Below are 12,752 nucleotides of genomic sequence, written 5' to 3' on the forward strand. Positions count from 1 at the left end.
TGGCATAATATTCTTAGTGAAAATTTTGAATGAAACAGTTTGCAGTTCTTTTCTCCTGTCTGAAATTAAATTAAATATCCCGGTTCGCCTTTCGAGCCAGTTTAGACCTTTACTGCTAAAATCCTGTAGATCAAGTTTTGAACTAAACGAGCCATTCCGCCGTATATGTCATGATTTTAATTCACATTCCAGCACATTTGACTTATCTGAATCACTTTTTAAAATTAAAAAGACTTTATTGTTTTCTCTTAATAAATGAAAATGTAACAATCTATTATATTGTAACTTTAGATCTTGGCTGTTGAAATTTTTGTTTCTGTAGCTGAGCAGTTTTAGATCTCAACACTTAAAAAACTCGCTTGCCTTTTCTGACTCGGCTAATTCCGCACGTATGCGGATTGCGCCCCTAGCGTCGGTTGGGCTGGAGGAGGGTAATCGTTGGGTTATTAATATTTAATATCTTGAAGACCTGTGTAAAATTTCATTAAGATCGGTTGAGTAGTTTGCGGGAAATCTTGACAACCGACTTTGAAAACACAGTTTCACGAAAAACGCGTTTAAAGTTTTAAGTGACTATATAAATGACCTCGAGCGCGCAACTTTTCAAAGTAGTACCTCCAAAAGCGTGAAATCCATGTAACCCCTTAACTGAAAAAATTTAGTCCATCACTGATGCTCCTGGCAGACGCAAAACCATTAATATTGGAGGAGTATCCTATATTGGGATCGTCTGGTTATTCATTTTTATCCTATAATTTAAGGCATTTGCTACCACTTGAGCAGAAAAATCCAATGATTAAATTCACAATAACTAATTCAAATTCCTGCTAGATTATAGAAATATACTTACTTTTCTAATTATGCGAATATTTTTTAGGTTAAAGATTATTTCAGAAAGGAAATGTCTAACAATTTTATTTTTTGTTGGAAAGCAATAACAAAGGTCTCCGAGAACTCGCAATGTTTAACGAAAATAACAATCATTTTGTAGACAACTGTATACCATATACATAATTACGAGGGTAAAATTTCACGATGCAAAATAAACGTAGGTATACTTGTCCTGGTATGGTTAAAGCAATAAGTTATTTTTTTTTTAAACAATACACATATGACGCTGCTTTTGCTTACATTGAAAAGCGCCTACACGTGTACACCTTGTAAGTGAGAACTAGTTTAGATTATTTGCTACTTGTTAAGTAAATACCTCAACGCAAGCAAATCAATAAAGTTGATTTTGGCTTTTAAAGAAACCTCATTACAATAAAGCATAAAATGCATTATTGCAAAGTTAAACTTACATATGTACGAGTATGTACATAAGTATATATTAAGCTGTGGGTCGAAGTGTGGTAGCTTATGAAAAAAAATCTTTTTAATATTCTTAACAATTTATACAATATTTTTTAATGAACAGCGTAAAACATTATAATATACATTTAACATTTCGCTACTTGCAAGAGTTTTTCTTTTAATAATCAAGAATTTACTTACTTTGCACGTGACACAATCCCACTGAAAACTGCCCTAATTCGGGCATCTGTCGGAGTATCTCTTCTGTGACTAAATGAACACCTCGATGCTGTGGTCGTAAATTGATTTTGCGTTGAAACCACGCCGAGCCAATTTGCAGGCCCGAACTACCGCCAACACCGCCACCACCTCCGCCACCACGGTGATTGGACGATGCCATTGTGCTATTGGACGAAGAACTGCGAATGTTGCTATTGCGGCTCGCACTAGTCTTAATATTGTGGCCGCTTCTGGTGTTGCTAATAGTGTGCTGCTGTTGCGGTATATTGCTGCTATGACTGCGTCGTCCACTGCGACTATGTACACCGCCGCCGCCGCCACCACCACTTGCACCACCTGTTCCTGTCGCCACACCAGCACCAGTGCCTGCACCACCACCTGATGACGATGGAATCGCCGTTGTTGTCGTCGTTGCCGTTGTTTTAGCAGCAGATGATGCTGCTGCCGCTGCCACTGTTACCACTTTGCTCGATCGGCGACCACTTGCTGTCGGGCCTGAAGCAGCAATAATTGCTGGTGATTTTTTGCTTGTATTTTTCGTCGACGTTTTGGCAGTAAAGTCGCTTGTAAATTATTACTAAATTTTTTTCACAACTCGTATACTTTTTTCTATCTTCCTATTAAAATCGCAACCAATCGAAAATTTCTTGAATTAATCGTTGCAATGCAACTTAGCTGGCACTACTCGTTGTCTGGCTTCAACTTTGGGGGAGTTTGCACATTCAATTCTAAGAACGGTTGTAAATTATTTCATCCAAATCTATAGCAGTGATGTATACTGCAGCACTCGTGTTTGGGTGCACGTGGTAGAAATCTCTTGTGGTTTCTCGATTTATATTTTTAAAGACACTAAGCCGCACACGTTTCCACTTGAAATTATTGCATTCTGGTTACTACGCTCAAATCTATTGGGAAAGCACCTGAAATTAAAGAAAAGCAAAAGAAATGACATTTAAACCTTTACATAAAGAATATATGTACATATGTATGTATAATATAATAAAGTTTGCGCAAATACATTCATGCAAAAGTAGCTATGACCAAAACTGAGTCCCCACTCTTTTATTTCTAATTACCTATTTATTCCTTTGAAAAAATCCAACAAAGGTTTACCAGAAATCTATGCAATTGAGCGCAAATGCAGAATTGTAACGGTTCTCCCCCATGACACATATTTCCTTATTTTATGTACAAACATGTATTTTATATAATAAATTTAATAAATATTTAAGAATAATCAACTAATAAATAGTCTTATTTATAAGCCTAAAGCATAAATCTATTGACGAGGAAGGCAAATCATAAGACCTTTAGAAATCAACTTATTTTATTGATTGACTAAATAAATAAATAACTGACTGCTATAATACATGCACATATATACAAGAATAAGAAAAAACGTTAACTTTGGTTGCACCGAAGTTGTAAAACCCTCACAACTAAAAGGTTTCCATAAGAGCCAGCTATTTGCTATAGTGGTCCGACCTGAACAGTTTTATTATTGTTGTTGTAAGGAGAATTCTGCCGAGTTGACAGTTCTTGGCCGGACAAAAATCCGGGTCCGTTCCGGTTACATAAACCCGACTGTCGTGGGAACAATTTTGTATTGTACCATTGCTTTAGACTATAATCCATTTCAAATTTCGTGAAAATATATTGGATCAAATAAAATAGTGTTCCGACAAACAGCCAGCTTTATGGGAAAAAAATTTCGTGTGCAAAATTGCATACCTATATCTCAAGAAGTGAGGTACTAGTGCATATATACACACGTACAGACAGACGCAAACTTAATATAGCCTGTTCAAAGTATAAAAATTGTGGAGTCTGATTTTCTTTACTCAATCTCTTTGTAAAGACGAAGAGTATGCTGCAACCTATATACATATGTCTTATACCATATATATATATGTACCATATAATGTTAAATTTGAACTCGTATTTTAAAATGTGAAATTTGTTTGTTTAAATAATATAGCGTTGAAGTATTTAATTGTATAATTAACCCCACCAACGCCGAGAAGCATGTCTCAAATTATAGCGTAAGAAAATGTTGAGTAAATTTGAGAAAACATTCCCCGAATTCGTGGTTAAAATGGGTACGTACGGATAGAGGAGGTTCTCCAGATTAAGAAAACATAGTAAGGTATGTGTACTTGAGATATTTGCATTTAAAGTTAATACTTTATAACTATACATATGTATATTAATATTTAATATATGTTCAATTCATTTTATAATGCTTTTATTACCTTCACCTGTATGTGAGTTTGTAACTGTTTGTCTGTGCAAGCGATAACTTTAATATAAATTAAGATATCTTGTTGAAATTTGCTACATATGTTTCTTGGCACCCAAGAGAGGTCGCTATTGCAGATGGGCGTAATCGGACCACTGCCACGCCCACAAAAAGCCATTAAAAAATGCATAAAGTGCTATAACTATGCACTAAATTAAGATACTACACAGGGGACACCTATTGGCTGAAATTTTTTATAGGTGGGCATAGCCTCGATGTAATATCATACATATCGAACTAATTTCAACCAAATTTGTTATAAGAGGTCCCCCAGCTATTTCTTCCAAATACTGTGAAAATGGGCGAAATCGTACAACGGCTATGGAACTATGTAGCTAAAAGCATTAACTATCCATCTTTGAAAAAAATGTTCCTAAAACTATGCATCTAAAAGCATAAACTATCTGTCATTTGAACAACAAATTTACTCAAACGCATCCTTAAATAAAGTGAACACACCACGTGTGACCAAATAATAAGTACGAGTTAAAATACAAAAAAATATGCTTTTAAAGTACATTTAACTAAAAAATTAAAAATAAATATAGTTTAAAACAGGAAAAAAACGTTAATATCGGTTGCACCGAAGCTATAATACCCTTCACATATATAAAGGTTCCTTACAAGAACTTAATTCCAATCTAATTTCGTGAAAATACCTCGTCAAATGAAATGGTTTTCCATGCAAGCACTTTACTCTGATCGTTTAGTTCATATGGCAGCTATATGCTAAAGTCATCCGATCTATACAATTTCTTCGGAGATTACATTGTTGCCTTAGAAAATAACTCATGCCAAATTTCGTGAAGATATTATGTCAAGTAAAAAAGTTTCCAATACAAGTACGATTGTTCAGTTTGTACGGCAGCTATATGCTATAGTGGTCCGATATCGGCCGTTCCGACAAATGAGCAGCTTCTTTGTGAGGAAAAAACTAAGGGACTAGTTCGTATATATACAAACAGAGGGACATGGCTAAATAAACTCAGCTCATCATGCTGATCATTTATGTACAGCTGTGTTCACAAAAATAGCAATAGCGAGAAATGCAATCAAGTAATGTTATTTTTTTTCAAGTTCCGTTACGATTATTCCAACGTCTACACATTGTTGTTGTAGAATGAAATGTGTATATGAAAGAAACGAAAAAATCCCGTTAGATTTGCAAGATTTAAGCAAATGAACAACTCTTTTTGCTAAAGCACCAGTCTTTGGCTGTTCATTAAAATAGCAGTGCGTATTAGGATAAGCCAAAAAAATTTTGTTAAGACGTTTAATTGATAAAAAGTAAGTGGTTTTGTGTTAGTGACTATTATTAACATTAGAAAACCCTAAAATAAATTTATATTTTTAACTTAGTGGACAGAGGCAAACATTGTCCTCCTGAAAAAAGAAATATTATAGTGCAACTAAGAAACCTGGGAAAAACATATAAAGACATCCAAGAAATATGTGGATGTTCTGCTAAAATGATTCATAATGCTTTAAACTTTAAAGAAATGCCCGAAAATCGTGGTATCCAACGTGAAACCACATCTCATGAGGACCGATCTATTGTGCGATATAGCAGGGCGCAGCCTTTTGCATCGTCCAGCAAGATAAAAAAAATGACTCAAAGCGTACCATCTACGAAAAGTTCCACTGTTAGCCACCAGACATGTCAAAGCACGTTTGGAGTTCGCCAAAATTCACCTTAATTGGCCCATTACAAAGTGGCGAAATATTTTATGGAGTGACGAAAGTAAAATTGTGTTATTCGGTGGAAAGGGCTCCAGACAATATGTCAGACGTCCACCTAACACAGAGTACGATCCTATGTACACTTTGAAGACAGTTAAACACGGCGGATTGAGTGTTATGGTTATATATATTTATGATTGATGGGATCATGGATCGATATGTATACCTATGTTAACATATTAGAAAATGTTATGTTTCCTTATGCCAATTGGGAAATGCCACTAAAATGGACGTTTCAACAAGATAACGACCCCAAACATACAAGCAAAGTAGTCAAAAGCTGGATGGCATCAAAGCGGATCGATCTTATGTCATGGCTTGCGCAGTCTCTGGATTTAAATCCAGTTGAAAACCTATGGGGAGATGTTAAACGATATGTTGCAAATGCAAATCCAACATCTCGATCACAGCTTTGGGAGGTTGTTCAAAAATCATGGGAGCGGATCCCTGTCAAGCGCTGCCAGGACTTGGTGGATTCTATGCCTCGCAGATGCCAGGCCGTAATAAAAAATAGTGGGTACACGACTATGTACTAACCCAAGCAAACAAATTAAAATAGTTTTTTGGAGTTCAACAATGTTTTTTTCATCTAATTCCACAGTTTTCATTACTCACTGCTATTTTTATGAACAGCTGTAAACAGCACTTTTTTGTTTAAATTAATAATGTAAAAAAAATTAACAACATTTTGAATAATAAATTGATTTTTTTTTTGCTTAAAATAATCACAAAGTTAAAACAAAATTAAATTTGTGAACATTCATTTACTTTTTGATATATAAAATTAAGTTTAAAGTTGCATCTCATGAGCACTGCTATTTTTATGAACACAGCTGTATATATTTTATAGGGTGTCCGACGCTTCCTTCTGAGTGTTACAAACTTCGTGGCAAACTTAATACGCTTATATAAAAGGGTTTCAGGATATAAAAACTAAAAAAACAAGCTTTTAAAGCACTTCAAACTAAAAATTTTAAATTTCGGCCAATATTTCTGTCAGTTTATTTAAGAAATTATTTTTCACTTGTTAGTTTTTTAAACTATATTTATTAATAACACAATAACAAAGGGGTTACATTCTAACAAATAATCAGTGTTACCTTATCTGCATATTTTGCAAACGAGCCAAAAGAAATTAAGAAAACAGATAATACATTAATGGCAGGAAATAAATAACACATTATTAGTATTTCATGTAGAATTACTTTCGGCATTGGCGGTCTTTGGCCGCACCTCATTAAAATAACCCTGGTCGATCCAACACCGGGATCTATCAAGAGAAAGGAAATTCTGAAAGATTTTGCGTAACTCATCACACGATTATAAATTTTGTAATGACGGTATATTCTTTCTTACACTCTTGCAACATGTTGGTACAAAGTATAGAAGTTTTGTTAACCAAACGGTGTTTGTATCACATACATATTACTAATCGACGTAGGTATGGAGTTATATATCTGTCTGTCCGTCCGTCCGTGCAAGCTGTAACTTGAGTTAAAATTCCGATATTGTAATGAAACTTGGTACACGTGTTCCTTGACAACAAAAACAGTAATTACGAGTTCGTAGATAGGCCTAATCGAACCACTGCTCCGTCCACAAAACGCCATTAAACAAAAACCTATAAAATGCCATTACTAGCACTAAATAAAAATATAAACTTGTTAATTGGTACAGTGCTTTGCAGTTGCAAGGTACACCTGAGGTCTAAAAATTTTGAAAAATTGGGCGGAACTACAATATCCAAATTCGCTTAGGACAAATCCGATAATAACCCTAGTCGGTATATAACATAATCCTGATGATCCTATGTTACATAATGAAAATGAGAGCAATCGGAACGATTGCCTACTTCCCATATAGAGCAATTTTGAATTCCAAATGATTTTTTTCACTTTCCAGACAACAAACCAAGCACCAATGAATATATTCAGATACATCATTTAAGTTAAAAATATAGGTGTAAAATTCATTATAAACACGTTCTTTAAATTGTTGAATTTTTTAAATATAAATGCAAATATCTCAAAACCCATAAGTCAACGGCAACTATACATACAATATATTTTCTTAATTTAAAGAACCTTTTCTATCCGCACGTACCCATTTTAACCCCGAATTTAAGGGATGCTATTCTAAAATATACCCATTTATTTTGTAAGTGTTATAGTCATAATCAACACAAAGGCATTTCCTTCCAGAGGAAAATAACACCAAAACAAAATTACACATTAATGAGAAATAATAGAAATTTTGTCAGCACAACATTGTACCCGATTTAAATACCTATACAGGAGTATTTTAAGTGAATGGGACCAAAGAATACAAACGGGATATGACACTCAGCCATTTAGAAAGGATCAGATATTTAATCATTTTTAAGTTTTTCTTCTAAAGTTAAGGTTCCTGAATTTGGAGAGAATCCCTTGATATGCATGTCCATATGTAATAACTATACCATTTATAAGAGTATTAAGAAAATATGCTAGGAAATTTTTAAACACATTATTTTCTAGTGTTTGTAATAAAGAGTCATTGCCCTTTGGCCCTTTCTTTATTTTAGAGCACAAAAACAACACAATCCGGGTACATATAAGAACACATGCGATAATGTATAACGAAGCCTCAGCAACTGTCTGTACTGAAGGAACTTAAATGCAAATTCGTGCTTTATCGTCCTAATTGCCACTTGGTGCTATATTATTTAAGTTATGTAGCGTTAGTTACTCAAGTACTAACAGACCGGCTCCTTGGAGGAGTTTCGATAAATATCTATACATATTCGTACATTTGGTTATGCACAAACATACATATACTTGCATGGAGTACGGCAATGACAGCAGACAAACACAACAGGCAAACTGTATAAAAAAAATCAATTTCTTCAAATGAATACTTTAAAATATGTTGTTCCTGGAATTTTCAATTTGAAATTTCGGAAAACAAGGAAAAACAAATACGTAAATATTCGAATTCTTTTATAAAAAAAATTTCTTCAAACCTTTCACTTTGAAATGGTACGAACAAGGCATCAAATGACAATTTTCAAGTATTCACCAAATATATGTAGCTCATTATAATAATACTATGCTCATAATTCTTTGATTTTTTTTAAATTATTGACATAACAGTACGCGGTCACCGCACGCCACGTACACACACCTGTACAAATCAACATACCGATATGCAGTCAACGATACTTGTTTGGCGTTTTAAGATTTTTTCGCTGTATTCAAAATAAATCGTTTGATGGAACCACTACCTCTCACTTGTACGTAATTCCCTCATATATAAAAGTGAATTTATTTTTCTTTTGCCAAATCGAGTGGAAAACTAGCACTTTAAGATTTTTTCTCGACCAAATGACATAGTATTTGACAGTTCTGAAAATTCGCAAGTTCTTTTTTACATGTTCTTCTTTGCTGTTATTTCTTGATACTCGTTGCGGAGTACGTCAACGATACTGTTCCAACGTGCACTTAACCAACGAGTAATTATGAAATTCGCTATAGTTGCTGATACAGTAATCTGCAATGAACGTGTACAATTCAAATTGGAAGTAATTTAGAATAAGTTTATTAACACGCACATTGATTTTACATGAACATGTGTACGAATCAATTAGATTTTTGAAATGATTCCCAATAACTAAGATATTTATCAATGACGATATTTTTTTTTTGTTAAATTCATTAAACATAACTAAAGGGTATTACCGACGTGGCACGCGTAACTGAATTCAGATTCAATTAAATTTGTATTAACAAAATATTTTAAAAATTTAGTCATTAAACATTGTGAATAAAAATTTTAAACTTAAAGCTTTTAATATACATATTCACAAATATATTATATATTAAATTATGTGTACATACTTATGTATCTACAAATCGAGATGTCTAGTGTCAAAATAGCTATTTAGTACCCAATTACATACATATGTATACATATATACATATATATCTGAATTAGGAAAGATTTTTGACGTGCACTATACAAATAGCATTTAAGTTTTAATGAATATGCAACTGTATGCAAGCAAACTATCACAGGTATTTAGACAAAAGTCAACAGGGTAATTACATGGTAGTAAATGAAGCAGCTAAATTTGTACCCATACTTTGTTGATGTGCTTCTACTTTATACTGGAAAACATTGAAACAAGTCAGTTTAATTCGTTAACTTCTCATTTTAGCTATTGGATCTTCTTTTTTGGTTTTACATTTTATGGTAAAGTAGAAAAAGATTTAAAATTCATATGTACATACATATTAGGTGGCCGTTATTTACCAAGTTGATTTTTTTTGCAAACGTCCCCTGAAGTTTCAGTTTTTGCCATAAAAATTTATCCAACGTTAACAAGCTATTTTTTCAATTTAAACAGTGCCTAAATCATTTTACTTTTCCCCTATACTATTAACGTGGAACATGACATGAAATCAAAACTTTAATGAGATGAGGAAAGTATATTTTAAGGTAGACAGTAAAGCCAATATGAAAATCCATTATAAGAATCAAAAAAAAATGTGTTTTCAATTACTTAAAAATTGCAGCTACTATGTGTCATGATATAATCTGCTTTTTTGTGTTTCCACAGTCTTCCGTGTCTTTATATTTGTGTTTGTGCAATCGCGCAGTGAAATATTTGTTTCAAGCACTAACCTCACACATCCGGGTGTGACATAACAAAATGTTGCGGTTTGCTCCACAACACTATCCATGCAAACATTAAAATCGAAATAAATGAAGACGAATTTAAGCCGACTACTACAAAGCCATATTAGGACACAAGGTTAGAGGCCACGAAATCACAATATGATAAAAAATATATAACAAAATATTGGGGATAGCACAGAATATTTGGTTACTACGAACATTGATTACTTTTTGTTCGAGGCTTTTTAAATTCTTGGACTTCAAGGCATTACTTTCCGCAGTTCTTTTACTAGCATAGGCATGCAAATCTTACTTTTTCCTCATTTTTTCAAACAGCGTAGTTTTAGATCACAAATTGCCTGAATTGGACGAAGTGAAAATGGGTGTAGGCGACGAGGACGAGTGGGTGGTGGTCGCTCCAGAGGGCTGTCGTATTGAGTGCTGTTGCTTGAGCTGCTCTGTTGAAATGATTGCCTGCATTTTGTAGCACACATTTGAATACTCCATCCTTGATATATGTACGTACGTTGTATTACATACGTTATTATTTGATGAAAAGCGAAACTCGAGCTTTAAACCACAATAAGACGAATTATTAATACCGAATAAATTGCATTTGTGCGAAAACTGTTCATGAGAAAATTAGCAGCATTTAACAATGCAGGATTGATTTGACTTTTGGTTAACGATTGGTTGATTAGTTGCTTGGTTTCACGTACAATATATTTATTCATATAAGTATGTAAGTATGTATGTAGTAGTAGCCGTGGCAGTGGCACATTAAAAAATTTTACTCGCTGACATGTAGTCCGTATTTTTGCACACACGCTTCTCAACTAAAACCACTACATTTGATTGTTGTTGTGAGTTCACAAAATGATTTGCAAAATTTTTTAACCGTTACAAATTTTGCTGTTTGCATTTTTTCTCGTCGTTTACATTTTGAAATTTTATTTTAATGCACTATTTATTGAAGAAGAAGAAAAAATAAATCACTTACTGGCCTCCTTTCGTTGTTTTCCACCTCCGCCGATTCTATCACGTTTCACTAGCCTTCTTTCTTCTCTTTTATGCTCTTACGACTTCGCTAATACTCTGACTCTGCACTCGTTCATGCTTTTTACATGCCACCGCGTTCACTTCACTGTCTTTCTTCTGTGGTACACTTTGCACTTTTCCGCTTTTGATGGCACACACACGACCCTACAATTCCACTCTGCCACCACGCTACAATGCCTAAAAGTGTGCTACTACACTAAACCAGAACGCTCCAATGGTACAAAGAACGCCACGGTACATTCGCACCCTGCACACCCCTCGCCTCGTATTGGCATGCGTGTTTGTAGCTACGTTTGTGTAGTTCGCGTCGTACTCGCGTTCGCTCATTCACGAACCTAAACCAAAGCAGCAGGCGCACTCATTGCCATGAAATTGAAAATTTTCATCACTAACTTTTTTGATGAATCCTTTACATATCTTAACATGCTTTCTTTAGGTAAACTTACTTAATCAGCATATTGATATTTTGTAAGCCCTTGTGCACATACTTTTATATGGTTTATCACTTATACACACACTTATTATTTATATATTATTTTTTCTATTAACCGATATATGGCGTTTATATACATACATAAACAGACTTTCAACTATATATTTGCACAGCATTATAATTGTTAGACCTGCGGTTGATTAAATTTATGTAAATTGGAAAATGCACAGTTTTTTTCTATATTTATTTAGTATTCCTGTGCCTTATTATGTGCTCGACAAAATTTTCTGCATTCTTTGGGACAGACAAACAGACACTCGCAAGCAGCAGTGAACCTTAACTTTTCGTGTTTCCACCTATTCGTTTCGTGGTGGAGTGCTGCATCGAGGGATATTTTGCGAAAAACTGGTTAAAAGTAGAAAGTACTCGCCATAAATGCAACTAAACTCAAATCGTCTCTCGTCATGCCCTAACTATTTGGCACGATGAATGAATGAAGGCGTGTTTGAATACACCACCTACCGCAAATCGTTGAGAATTCACCAAAATGAATCAAACTCACTTGCCGCTCAATGCCGCCACCATAAATAGTTTAAGGAAAATTATTTCAACAGCTTTATGAATGAATGCTCTTCTTGTTCTCAAATATTTATAAGGAAACCGATTCTTTGTTGTGGATGTAAATACTTCTCAGTGCGCAAAGGAACCGGAAACGGCTAAAGTTGAATTACGAATGCTATGAGGTGGCCAGGAAGGAAAGATTAAATTCAAGTTTCAAATGTTTACCCAAAACTTTCATTCGCAAAAATTGCTTGGGAGTTATGGTAAATTACTAAAAAAATATAATTACTTTGATATATGTATGTAAACATATTTATCAAAAATCATAAAAATAAGATTAATTATAAACAAAACTTTCTTTTGAAAGAACAAAAAGTAGCAGAACGAATCTTTGGTAATCTCAATTTTTATCATTCTTTATATATTTTTGTTCTTTTGAGGATATTGTCTAAGAGTTATATATTTACGCAT

General features: G+C 34.0%; 1 protein-coding gene across 1 annotated transcript in view; it reads right to left on the minus strand.

Annotated features, from left to right (window-relative positions):
- Positions 1–8,991, minus strand: part of LOC106627657 (UPF0047 protein YjbQ) — a 39,553-nt gene extending 30,562 nt beyond the window's left edge. The window contains exons 1-2 of the mRNA XM_014247845.3: positions 8,753–8,991; positions 1,495–2,453 (exon numbers count right to left, since the gene is read on the minus strand). Coding sequence (XP_014103320.1) covers positions 1,495–1,693 — 199 coding nt within the window. The 5' untranslated portion in view covers positions 1,694–2,453; positions 8,753–8,991. The remainder of the gene's footprint in view (positions 1–1,494; positions 2,454–8,752) is intronic.
- Between the last annotated feature and the right edge of the window lie 3,761 nt (positions 8,992–12,752).

Source organism: Bactrocera oleae, chromosome 3, assembly GCF_042242935.1.
Source record: "Bactrocera oleae isolate idBacOlea1 chromosome 3, idBacOlea1, whole genome shotgun sequence".
Lineage (NCBI taxonomy): Eukaryota > Metazoa > Arthropoda > Insecta > Diptera > Tephritidae > Bactrocera > Bactrocera oleae.